Source organism: Podarcis tiliguerta (assembly GCF_965153285.1).
Source record: "Podarcis tiliguerta genome assembly, chromosome: 10".
NCBI classification, from domain to species: Eukaryota; Metazoa; Chordata; class Lepidosauria; order Squamata; family Lacertidae; genus Podarcis; species Podarcis tiliguerta.
In genome coordinates this window covers 71,858,689-71,871,786 of record NC_139543.1, presented here as the reverse complement: position 1 = coordinate 71,871,786, position 13,098 = coordinate 71,858,689, and the positions used below count along the sequence as shown (strand labels likewise).

The following is a 13,098-nucleotide window of genomic DNA, read 5'->3' as shown; positions in this document are numbered from 1 at the left end:
GGGAATGTGTGTGCGTCCTATGGGGCGAATTCAGGCTTCGCGGACCTCTCCGCAAGCAGCGGGAGCGCTCCCGCTGCTGGCAGAGAGTTGCCTGCATGCTGAAGCCTGCGCGCGCTGAGCTCAGCGCGTCCAGGCTTCGCGGACCTCTCCGCAAGCAGCGGGAGCGCTCCCGCTGCTGGCGGAGAGTTGTCTGCATGTTGAAGCCTGCGCGGAGCTCAGCGCGTCCAGGCTTCGGGGACCTCTCAGCAAGCAGCGGGAGCCAGCACTGGGCTGCCACGGCTTGCAGAGAGCTGCCTGTTTGGGGGCTGGGGTCGGGGGAAGCTCGGGCTTCCCCAACCCCGCGCCTGGGGGGGAAATAATTTTTTTCCTTTATTTCCCCCCCAAAAAACTAGGTGCGCCTTATGGGACGGTGCGTCCTATAGGGCGAAAAATACGGTAACCAGAAGTGTTTGCAACCCGAGGTAGCCCTGTAATTCTATTCACAGGGTAGGGTAGGGTTGGGCGCACAGGGTTGAGTTTCTGGAACAGGGGGGAGGGAGCGTTCCCTGAAAAGGTTTGAGAACAAGTATTTCACTTTCTGGGAAAGAAGGTGTCAGAACTTGCAGAGTAGGCTTGAACCTCCGCTGACTTGGAATCCCTGGACCCCAGACTCAGCTTCAGCTACACTTTCAAGTCGTAAGGGGAATGCACTCAGTGGTTTCCTTTAAACTGCTCTGCATACCCTGGAGCTGAATTTTGAGGAGGGACAGCTGGGAAGAATCCCCTTGAACACCCCTTCATGCAGGCAAATGGGACGCAGAATCACAAAACTGTCATGTTGCAAGGGACCCCAAGCAACATCTAGTCCAACCCCCTGAAATGCAGGAATCAGGGCTAAGAAAATCCTCCTTCCTTCCTTCCTGCCTGCCTGCCTGCCTGCAGAACTCCATGGGTGGCTGCATGGGTGCAGAAGGAGGAGGGCTCTTGATCCCCTTCAAGGGCTGACCTGCCAGAGGAGGGGGCCCAAGGTTAGAGCGAGGGGAGGTAGGACTCACCTGGTTGTAGAGAGCACAGACGTGGAGGGCTGTGTTCCCAGATGCGTTCTGCGCTGTCATGTCCGCCCCATAGAAAAGAAGGTGCTCTAGGTGTTGAACATGCCCGTAGCGACAGGCCTGTTTGGGGAAGGAAGGAAGGAAGGGGGGGCAGAGAACTCTCAGTTGGTTGATCAGACTGAACAGCAGCAAGCGCTGGACTCAACAAACCACATCAACAGTGCCCCCTGCTCTCCATGACCCTCCAAAACACACACACACCTCACAGGCTTCCTCCAACATTGAATTACCTATTCTAAATCACCTATGCCGCATTTTGCAGACATGATTCCATAGCAAAAACAACACTTTAGAAATGTGTTATTTTCGTGGAGGGCAGAGTGGGGGTGAGTGGGATCCACCAAGATAATAATAATATAAATATTAAAAACATGGTAAAACATTAAAAACTTCCCTAAACAGGGCTGCGTTCAGATGTCTTCCAAAAGTCAGATAGTTGTTTATTTCATTTACATCTGATGGGAGGGTGTTCCACAGGGCGGGTGCCACCACCGAGAAGGCCCTCTGTCTGGTTCCCTGTAACCTCACTTCTCGCAGGGAGGGAACTGCCAGAAGGCCCTTGGCGCTGGACCTCAGTGTCCGGGTAGAACGATGGGGGAGGAGACGCTCCTTCAGGTATACAGGACCGAGGCCGTTTAGGGCTTTCAAGGTCAGCACCAACACTTTGAATTGTGCTCGGCGCACTGGGAGCCAATGGAGGCTCCACCAAGAGCCTTGCGCTTCGTATCATGGGCCAAACATCATGGGGCTCCCTTCTACTAAGGCCAGATTCTCCCTGTCCCAAGGACAGCCATGGTTGACGTGCCAGCCAAAACCATTCCGAGGCACTCCTGGCCTCTGAGGCTAACTGAGCCTCTGGTGACAAAGATGGATCTGGGAGCAGACTGCCACCATGTTTTTTCAGAGGGAGGGCAACCCAATCCAGAACAGGCAACCAGCCAGTGTCCCCGACATGGGAACAATCATCACAACTCCATCTTCCCCGGAATCAAGTTCCATTTATTGGCCGTCATCCTCTCCACCCCAGACAACAACCGACAGCCTCTCCAGACTCAGGTGTTGCGGAAAAGCAGAGCCAAGCGTCACCTGACCCCCGATGGCCCCCTGCTCCAAAGCGCCACCATAACCCGGTGTAGCAGCTACCTCACTTTCCCCAACATGGGACCTCTTCCGCCAGACAACCGCCTGGGGGCTGAGCCCCCCACCCCGGGTGCTTGCCTCCGCACCCACCCACCTGCAGCCACCTTGCAGCCTCACCTGATGGATTTCTTGCCAGCCGTTTTCGTCGATGCAGCCCACCTTGGCGTAGTCGTGCAAGAGGAGCTCACAGCAGTAGGGGTCTCCTCCAACCATGGCACTGTGGTACAGAGGCGTTAATCCACGGCTGTCCTTGTAATCTGTAGAGGCACCCAGGTCTAACAGCGTCTGCGCAAACACAGTCACAGGCAGGCAATGGGGGTCGGTCAGTGGTTGCTGGACCTCTCAGGGCGCGAGAAAGGCGAGGGGGCGGGGCAGAGGCAGACCACACACCCAAAACGCCGGGGTGCCTGCAGGAGCACCGCTAGGAATTTGGAGGGAGGCAGGTTGATGGTTTTTTTAGCAGCTTTGCCCGCCAAAGACGCAGTCCAGGAATGCCTGGGCATGAGGTGGAAGTGGCAAGAGTTGGTTTCCTGGCACGGCTCAGGGTGTGAGAAAGGTGGTCTCCTCTCTCCAGGTCTCAAAATGAATTCAATAGATGGCTTTAGACAAGCAAAAATCTCTCTTGGCATCAGATCCCCATTTGCAGCCCAGGAAGACTAAAGTGGCCTACCATACAAGAACGTTGCACACATTACTGACTTAATGTAATGTAATGTATTTCATGAATGCATAAAATGTGTTATATGACCCATCATCATCCTTGGAGTTTGCATATTTTGGGGGCGGGATTCACAACTTAATCTTGGAGATGTTGATTTTGCTGTTGTTCTTTTAATTTTTGCATCTTTCGTCATATTATTACTTGCATGGGGATTGTTTAATTTTGCTGTGCACCTTTTTCTGTTTCAGTTTGCTGCTCATGACTACTTTCATTATAGTTTCACAATATATTTTTGCAGCCGCGTAAATCTTTGCACGCTGTAAGCTGCCTTGAGCGAGGTTTCAAGCGACAGAAAGGCGGCATGCAAATAAACGACGGTGATGATGACGAACATGTAAATGGTGCAGTGTGCACCGTCAGATTGCCCTAGTGGGCCTCAGAGCTTCATTTCCACATCCCCAATTTTATTAAGGGGATGGCAGGGCTGGCCCAAGACATGCTGGTGCCCGAGGCAAACCCCAAAATGGCAACTGCCCTCCTGTGGTTTCCAGCAACTGGGATTCAGAAGGATTGCTGCCTCTGGCACTGGAGACAGAGCAGAGCCATCCTGGCAAGTAACCATTGGTAGCTCTCTCCTCCTCCTTGAATTTGACTAATCATCTTCTAAAGCCACCTAGGTGGGTGGCCAGCACTGCCTCTTGTGGCAGGGAGTTCCATAGGTTAACTCAATGCTGGATGGTCCACTTCTACAGGGCAAGGGAGAGCGTCCTCCAGTCTCTACGGGAGGAGCAAGCAGGATGTGGCGATGAGAATCGAGGCAGTCGCCCCCATCCAGTTTGGGGGCAGTGTGCTAGGCTGGTGCTAAGCAACCTCCCCATGCTTACCTCCCCCCACCCACCAAGAACATCCAGAACCTGCAACGCAGTCAGTTGTGACACCCCCAGACACAGGAAAGTGGCCCCAGTATGGTGAGTGGGAACCTCCCATCCCAAAAAAGCACGAGGTTAGGCAGAGGTGCTGGGCAGATGCTGAAGCATGAGAACGAAAGCAGGTACTTGCTTGGCGTTAATAAGGATCAGGCAGACTCAGCAATGGAGAATAAGAAGGTGAAGTTTATTGCCAGGCAATAAGGACCCAGTTTGGAATCTCTTCCAAAAGGAACTGGGACCCCGATTGACAGAAATCCAGAGGTCTTTATACCTGAGCAGATCACAGCAAATCATAGATCATGAGACAACCATGAGGCAGTCACGATATCGCCAGTGAAAATTAGCCAATTAGCAAGCTCCTTGCCATGCTTCCAGCTCCTGGTCAAGCACAGAGTTCTAGTTCTGCTTTCCATTGCTTGCAGTGACGCTCTGTCTAACCTCTCCCCTAGTTATGACAGGACAGGGAGTTTTGGAGATTTTGTGGTTTAGCTCTTCCTGTTCTGTGGGTTAATTTAGCCTGTATCTGAGGGGATTTTGCACCAGAATCTCTGATTCACGTCTTCCCCTTGTCCAGGGTACACGGATGTTTGTAGGGGAAAGGTCGGCTCCTCATTTTGCTGTTTCAAGCAGTATGCAGTTAGCTAAGGCACAGCTTCCCTTTGATTCAAAATGGATTATAAAATACTGTAAGCCCTGATTATGTGTGAGCATATATGAATATATTGATTACTGATAACTGATTATATGAATAGCATAAGGGTAGCCCTTCTTCCTTGCCTCAATGCAAGGGAGGCCGGTCAGCTCCGAGACCCTCTGCCCGGGGTGGCAAACTCAAAGGGGGAGAGGGGGCGCGGTGGAATTGGGGGGGGGGCTAATAAGTAAAGCAAACCGAGAGCAGCAGGAGGAACAGGAAAGCGGCTCCAGGCAAACTCACCATCAGGGCAGTGTGATTCCGGCACCGGACGGCTTTGTGCAGAGCCGTCATGCCCTCTCGCGTCCGGAAATCCAGGTGCGCACCTCCGTTCCTCAGGGCTTTGATCATGTCGATACAGTACTCCAGCTGGGCGGCCATCGTCAGGGGGCATTCTGGAGAGGCCCCCACCCCGCCCCAGGAAAGAGAAGGTGCACATCTGAGAAACGCATTTCGAAGAAGCGCCTCGTGAACTCTTGCCCCATCCCCACAACTGAGGAGGGGTGGGCTTGCCTCGCAGCTCCACCCCGCTGAAACCCGCCCCCTCCCCTCCTGACGGGACCTGCCCTAGAGCAGTGGCGTAGCGTGGGTGGTGCAGGGGGGCCGGCGGCACCGGGCGCAACATCTGGGGGTTAGGGTTAGGGGCGCAAATCCACGGGTTAGGGGGTGCAAATTACTTGCCTTGCCCCGGGTGCTGACAACCCACGCTACGCCACTGCCCTAGAGCTCTTGCTCTTTCTGCTGGGAAACAGTAGCAGCGAGAGTTGGGTCTGGGATGGGAGAGAGAGAGCAAGAAGCTGCAGGGCAGGGCAGGACTGGTCCCAGTTCATCGCTGGTATCTAACACCAAGTAAAATTGCTAAAATGTACAAAACAGGTTCAAAACTATCTTGGAAATGTAAAGAGAAGGAGGGTACTTTTTACCATATGTGGTGGACATGTACATTGGTAAAGGCATTCTGGGAACTGATATTATTATTATTATTATTATTATTATTATTATTTATACCCCGCCCTCCCCGGCCCGAGTAAAAACATAATAGGGGGAAAAGAGAATGGGGGCGGGGAGGAGGAGAAACCAATTTAAAATATAGGTTAAAATGCAATTTAAAATGCAGCCTCATTTTAAAGTAGCCGATAAATCAAGACCACAAGGGGAGGGAAACTTAAGGGTCAGACTGAGTCAAAGCCAAAGGCCAGGTGGAACAGCTCCTTCTTGCAGGCCCTGTGGAAAGATGTCAAGTCCCACAGGGCCCTAGTCTCTTGCGACAGAGCGTTCCATCACATCGGGCCAGTACTGAAAAGGCCCTGGTCCTAGTTGAAACCAATCTAACCTCCTTGAGGCTTGGGACCTCCAAAGTGTTGTTATTTGTGGACCTTAAGGTGCTTTGCGGGGCATACCAGGAGAGGCGGTCCCATAGGTACAAGGGTCCTAGGTCGCATAGGGCTTTAAAGGTCAAAACCAGCACCTTAAACCTGACCCTGTACTCCACCGGGAGCCAGTACAGTTGGTATATAATGAACTAAAGAAAATGTTCAAAAATACATTTGTTAAATCACCAGAAGCCTTTTTACTAGATAGAATAGGTGAAGAGTTACCAAGAGAGGACAAAATACTTTTTATGTATGCAACGACGGCAGGGAGAATGTTACTAGCCCAGAGATGAAAGGAAGGAGGAGTACCAACCAAAGAAGAATGGCAGGCGAAACTGATGGAGTATGCGGAGATGGCGAAACTGACGGGGAAGATCCGAAAGCAAGAAGATCAAGTAGGTATTTTCTAAAGACTAGAGTAAATTTGTAATTTATTTAAAAGACCACTTGAAAAAGCTAAAATTGCAGGGATGCAATGACACTTGTAATGTGGAAATATTTTTGATAATTATGGTTATTTAACAGATGGATAAGGGTAAAAGATGCAGCAAATTTAATCTTAAACGTGGAATCCATGGGGGGAGGGAAGGCAGTCCAAAGCTTCAAGAACCTTGTACTTTAACATTTGAAATGGTTGTGTCAAAATGTGTCAAATGATGAAAAAACTATATATATATATATATGGACTAGTTCCAGCTCTCCAGGGCTTCAGGCAAGGAAGATGCCCAGACCCACCTGGTTTTGCAGGTGCTCTGCATCGCTGAGCTATGGCTCTTCCTCCTCAGAGAGAGAGGCTGAGAGTTGTCAAGTGAGCACTAAAAGAGGATGAGCTACTGGATCGCTTGGAGGGATCACCTGGTCCAAGCAGGTATCGGAAGGAAACCTCCCAAAGCACCCCCAAGAGATGCTGTTTCATATCCTTTAACTGGGCACATCCTGACACCAACCGGGGCCGCAGGATTTGCCCCCGGGGCACAGTAAAGTCTGGAAATATCAGGAGGTCTTTGGGAATGGAGGGGAGACTAGTGGTGTTTCCAAAAGAATATCAGGAAACAAGAGCATCAGTTTTTTTATAGCAAAGCACAACAGATGTTTGCATCCATGTCTTGCTGGCTAGCCTCGGGGTGGTTTGCTAAACGTGTCTGAAGTGAAGCTGTTTCATTCTTGTGGGGGCATTTCCTCAGCATGGGGGTTGGCCTTGTGGGATGTGAAACACAAGAGCAGTCAAATACAACATTCCCAGAGTGAACATGTTTACACATCGGGAGGAATGTTTGTCCAGCCAGCAGGTCAACTTCCTGTTTCCTTCTGGGCTGGGACAGACTTCCTCTCCATGTGACTAGAGGTGGGCATGGCCTCACCTGTGCAGGTAATGACAAAAGCACAGGGCAGGGCAGCCGTCTCTCTCTCTCTCTGACTACATGCATTGAAGAAGCAACATCTGCTTAGCCAAAGATGCTCTCTTGGCCTCCAGCCAAGAGAGGACAAAGGGACTTTCTCCTTATGAGATAGTTTCCAGGTGTATGTTACTTTTCTAAGCTAAGTCTGCCTTCTGGGATCCGATTGTGAATGTAAGTAAACTCTTTTTATACTTTTATAGAAGACTGTGTTGCGTCTTATCTTTTATGAGGGAATAAGGGGGAAATACCAGAACAGTTATTATAGAGGCTTTAGCGAGCCTGAGCAAACGCATCCGCTGTGAGCTTAAAAAGGGAAACGTTACTCTGCTAAATTGTGAACTTGTTAACACAAGTTGGAAAGGCTACTATCGGACAATATATCCTCTCCTGCATCCCTGAACATTCCCACAGGACTAGCAGTCTCCTGCTCACAGGTGGAAGTAATTCAGATGCCCCCTCTCAACAAGTTCATCTATCTCCCTCCACCCCACTCACCCCCGGCAACAAAAGCAGAAAGTCAGGATGGTGGAGCTCAGAAGCTCAGGTGACTAATTATCAGAGTGTGTGGGATGCTCAGCCACTCAGGCATCCCTCCCCCCCATTGAAAAGCAAAATGAAAAAGCAGCCATGGAAAACCACAGTCTTGGGTTTGTCACCCAAAGTTAGGAGGGTCCGCTAACCCACTCCTCCCAGGCCATTTTTTCTGCTCATAAGAAGAGCCCTCTCATCTGACCAAAGGGGGCCCCTCTGGGCCAGCATCCTGCCTCACAATAGCTAGCCAGGTACCTCAAAGAGAACCCCCAAAATTAAGCAGCACCTGAGTGCAACAGCCAAAGCTCTCTGCAGTTCTGAGCAGCTATCATTCAAAGGGCGGCAGAGGCAGAACACAGCCGCCCACTGAGGCTTTGCTCAAGATCTCCCTCTCTTCCTTCTCTCTCACAGACACACATACAGGAGAGTCAGGTTGAGAGGGGAAAGCTTTTTGGTTTTTTAAAATAGTTTTTATTTAAAATTTCAACATAACATTTTATCAAATATCCTCAACCCCCCCCCCCCGATTTCCCCTCCCCCCTCCCTAAGAAAAACCCACCGTACCACCCCTCCCGGACTTCCCTCACCTCCTCTCTCTGGTTTTTGAGCACATGTTATTCTCTGCGTATTATAAAATTGTAATGATCCTTAATGTATCTGTCTGTATGTTACCAATAATAAATTTGTGTTTGTTTATTCAAAACCTGCCAAGGAGACCAGTTCATTTGGTTGTTTCTTTAAATACTTTGTAAAAGGTTCCCATTCTTCTTTAAAATCATGCTTGTCCTTTTCACGTAATTTATGCGTCAGTTTTTAGGGACGTGGGTGGCGCTGTGGGTAAAAGCCTCAGCGCCTAGGGCTTGCCAATCGAAAGGTCGGTGGTTCGAATCCCTGCGGCGGGGTGCGCTCCCGTTGTTCGGTCCCAGCGCCTGCCAACCTAGCAGTTCGAAAGCACTCCCGGGTGCAAGTAGATAAATAGGGACCGCTTACTAGCGGGAAGGTAAACGGCGTTTCCATGTGCGGCTCTGGCTCGCCAGAGCAGCGATGTCACGCTGGCCACGTAACCCGGAAGTGTCTGCAGACAGCGCTGGCCCCTGGCCTCTTGAGTGAGATGGGCGCACAACCCTAGAGTCTGTCAAGACTGGCCCGTACGGGCAGGGGTACCTTTACCTTTATGCGTCAGTTTTGCCATTTCCACATAGTCCATCAGTTTCCCTTGCCACAGTTCTTTTCTCGGGATTTCTTCATTCTTCCATCCTTGCGCTATTAAGACTCTTGCCGCCGTTGTTGCATACATGAATATGTTCTTCAATTTCCTTGGCAGGTCTTTTCCTATAATCCCTAACAAAAATGCTTCAGGCTTTTTTTACAAATGTTAATTGGAACAGAGAGGGGAAAGTTTTGCTCAGGATTGCAGTTTGCTGCAATGGCTTTCTCTTTGGGGAGAAAGCCAGAGTGCAGCTAGGCATTAGTGATCTTTTTAGTTTGGGACTTAAGTCTTTTGCAGAGCTGGGATGCCTCTCTAATAATAATAATAATAATAATAATAATAATAATAATAATGGCAAATAATCAACCCACAGCCCATCTCCCTGGGTCTTCACTTGAAAGGTCTGAGGCAGAGGAACAGAAACTTCACTCCAACAAATTGCATCCCCTAAAAGCCTTTTCCATCCCAGTGTTTCTCCCTTCCTGCACAAAGCATGAGGTGCAAACAGCAGCAGAAGCTGGATTATTTCCAGCCCATAACGGTTTATGAGCTCACAGCTGCAAGTCCCCTGAAGCCTCTGCATGCCGGAGATGGAGCACAGAGCCGCCCTGGCCTGCTGTGGACTCAGCATCTCGTCCGGAGCCTCTGAACCCGACCTCTTCCAAAACCCCAACAAGCCGCTAAGATCCCTACGTTGTACTTGGGGAGTCAGAAAGCTCTCAGGAGCCCGGAGGGATAGTCTGGCTTTGAATGACACTGCGATGGATAAATCCAAGGGCAGAATCTCTCTCTCGCTAGAGAAAGCCTGATATTTTTGGTGGGTCATTTGAGGATTCAGTACGGGAGCATGAAATCTATGAAGCGCACTCAAAGCGATGGAGAACTGGCAAAAGGGCCTTGCTACCTCCCGCTTGGAAAGGAGAATCATGGAACTGCAAAATTTCTCCGTCTTCCATGGGACAGTCTTTGATGCATCATATCTCCTCTCAGCCTCCTCTTCTCCAGGCAAAACACACCCAGCTCCTTCAACCATTCCTTACAAGGCTTGGTTTCTAGATCCTTGATCATCTTGGTTGCCTTCCTCTGCCCATCTTCCAGTTTCTCAACATCCTTCTTAAATTGTGGCACCCAGAACTGGACACAGTATTCCAGATGTGGTCTGACCAAGGCAGACTATGACTTCCCTGTGATGCGGGTGGCGCTGTCGTCTAAACCACAGAGCTTATTGATCGGAAGGTCGGCGGTTCGAATCCCCGTGATGGGGTGAGCTCCCGTTGCTCGCTCCCTGCTCCTGCCCACCTAGCAGTTCGAAAGCACATCAAGTGCAAGTAGATAAATAGGTACCGCTGTGGCGGGAAGGTAAATGGCGTTTCTGTGCGCTGCTCTGGTTCGCCAGAAGCGGCTTAGTCATGCTGGCCACATGACTCAGAAGCTGTCTGCAGACAAATGCCAGCTCCCTCGGCCTACAGAGCGAGATGAGTATGCAACCCCAGAGTCATCCACGACTGGACTTAATGGTCAGGGGTACATTTACCTTTATGACTTCCAATGATCTGGACCTTAGACTTCTGCAGCCTGGAATAGCATTAGCTTTTTTAGTTGCCGCATCACACTGTGGACTCATGTCAAGCTTGTGGTCCACCAAGACCCCAAAATCCTTTTCAGGCAGGCAGAGGCGATGTAACCTTCTCTGGTACCCATAGCAGCGCTTATCCCAGGGGGCGTAACGCGCATCCCCGGGGGCGTGGTGCACTGCCCACAGTGCAAGGCATGCATCCCGGGTGTATGCGGCAAGCAGCACATGCCCAGGGGGTGTGTGTGTCACCAATCAGGTGTCAGCATTTTGTCACCCCTCCTTTGGAATGGTACCCGGAGCGGCCTGCCCCCGCCCCCGCCCCCGCCCCCAGAACGCCACTGCAGACAGGGAACCTTTCTCAGGACTCAGCTATACAGCTGCAAATATGTTTTAAGTGTGTTTTAAGTGCATTATACAAATGTGACATGAGATGGCAATGGTGAGCTTATGGCAAATTCGATATATTTTCCAAAACTTTTTTTTTAAAGCTTTTTCACAGCGTTTTTTGGTGTGTGACTAGATTCCTCCCCAGTCCTTCCTGAAGATGCTGCCATCCGAGCTGAGCTGAGGTGTTTCCTCATCTCTCCTTTGGAGGAGGCTGGGAGCGGCAGAGGGAGACACGCCGGGGATGGGGCTCGGTCCTTTCTCACAGCTGCTGAGTGGTGGAGAGGACGGAAAATGATGGGGACAAGGAACGAAAGATCCCGACAGAACTCTCTTTTTTTCCCAGTCACCCAGCCAAATGGCACTGATGACACTTGAAGCGATTCTGCACAGCAAGGCTAAGCTCCACAGTCCCAGATAAGGAGATATTGATGGTTTCTATTTTCGGCTTTTATTTTATTTTTCTCCTGTTTGCCAACTGGCAAGGAGATCGACCAACGTTGCAGCGTGTGCTGATCGTCCCCCTCCGCTCCAGCGCTGCATCTCTCGGAAATTAATTGTTGTTCGGGTGTGAGCAGGGAACTTGCACGCTTTTGCTTCATAAATATAACAGGCAGCAATATCGTACCAGCTAACCATTTGCTTAAATTATACATAACGCATTTCGTCTCCTTAAAGGGCTAAATGAAGTTTATTAAGCTTGCCCTTATTGCTTATTAAACCCGCGCCTCCTTGGGTCCCTTCGCCGTGGCCTCCTGCCCCCTTCCGCAACCACCAGAGACTCCTCAATGAGACCTTTGAAGGAGGGGTGGGAAGCAAAGGTGCCCCCCCCCAATGCTGCTGCAGTGCAGCCACCACCATCCCTGGCCATTGGTCACACTGACCAGTGGGAATAAAAACAGAGGAAGAGCCTAATGGATGAGGCCAAAGGAAGCCTGTTCGGTCCATCACCCTGTTCTCACAGTTGCCAAACAGATGCCTGCGAGATGCTTGTGGGAGTCCAGAAAGACCTGACCACAGCCAGGCAGAGAAAACCCCTGGAGGAAAGAGCTGGTGTCAGCTAATCTCACCTCCCGACAGGAAAGGGGAGCCCTGGGACGACTTCTGGGCTCCAGATCTTCCAACATCCAAGGGACTTCGTTTTGTTTCTTATATTTTTTAACATATTTTTACTATATTTTCTGTTCTACAATTTTAAATACTCGTTTTACATCCTTTAGATATCAATGACATCCCTTCTCCTCTTTCCATGGTTACATATCACAAATCCCTGCATATTTTACAAAAAACTATACCATTCAGTATTCCACGCATACTCTTAGTATAAAAAAAACTGGCAGTGATCTACCCATTGTCGTTGGATGGACCTAAGTTGTTGAGCTTTTTTAGGAAGCCACAGTTGTTGTTTCCCCCTTTTTTGCGGGGGGGGGGGGGAGAGATCTACCTGTTGGACATGCCTGCTTATTGCATCCATCAAAGCTTGCTTACACTGTTGAATTTATCTTAATGCTGCCAGAGTTTTCAGCTGTACAGAGTTATTTCCCATATACAGTCACATCTCTAATTGTGTTACGTTCAGGCTGTGGATTTTCAGGTTATGAACGCGGCAAATCCAGAAGTATATACTTCTGGGTTTCGCTGTGCATGCATGCACAGAAGCATTCTGTGTGCTTTGCGCATGTGCAGGAGTGCTCTATTGCGTCACGCACATGCGCAAAAGTGGCGCTCTACTTACGGACTTTTCGGGGTGCGAACGGCACCCCGGAACGGATCGCATCCGTAAGTAGAGGCACCACTGTATTCAATAAACGTTTTCCAATCTTCTCTAAACGTATATTCTTCTTGTTCTCTTATTCTACGGGTTAAGTCTGTGAGCTGTGCATGTTCTGTCAACTTTAGTTGTCATCCTTCTTTGGTTGGGACCTCGCTTGTTTTCCATTTTGGGGCTAACCAAACATGGGCCGCAGTTGTTGCATACATAAATAACCTTTTTTGGGCACCTGGGAATTCCAGTCTGAATTATTCCCAACTGAAAGGACTCTATTGCTTTGTTTATTGTAAAAGAAACCAGAACAGCTTTGAGTTGATCCAGAGGCGGAGGAACCTTTCTCA

The 13,098-nt window shown here is 49.9% G+C and overlaps 1 protein-coding gene across 10 annotated transcripts in view; it reads right to left on the bottom strand.

Annotated features, from left to right (window-relative positions):
- SHANK3 (SH3 and multiple ankyrin repeat domains 3) overlaps nucleotides 1-13,098 on the bottom strand; it is a 434,403-nt gene that overhangs the window by 248,534 nt on the left and 172,771 nt on the right. For 9 of the 10 annotated variants that reach the window (XR_014502588.1, XR_014502589.1, XM_083401725.1 and 6 more), the window contains 3 exons: nucleotides 4,756-4,907; nucleotides 2,349-2,516; nucleotides 1,035-1,151 (listed from right to left, as the gene is read on the bottom strand). Coding sequence is in view for 8 of the 10 variants with exons in the window: in XM_083401725.1 (XP_083257851.1) it covers nucleotides 1,035-1,151; nucleotides 2,349-2,516; nucleotides 4,756-4,907 (437 nt within the window). In the remaining 2 variants the exon portion in view is untranslated. Of the gene's footprint in view, nucleotides 1-1,034; nucleotides 1,152-2,348; nucleotides 2,517-4,755; nucleotides 4,908-13,098 lie in introns of those variants that run through there. The other variant, XM_083401723.1, reaches the window with a different exon arrangement.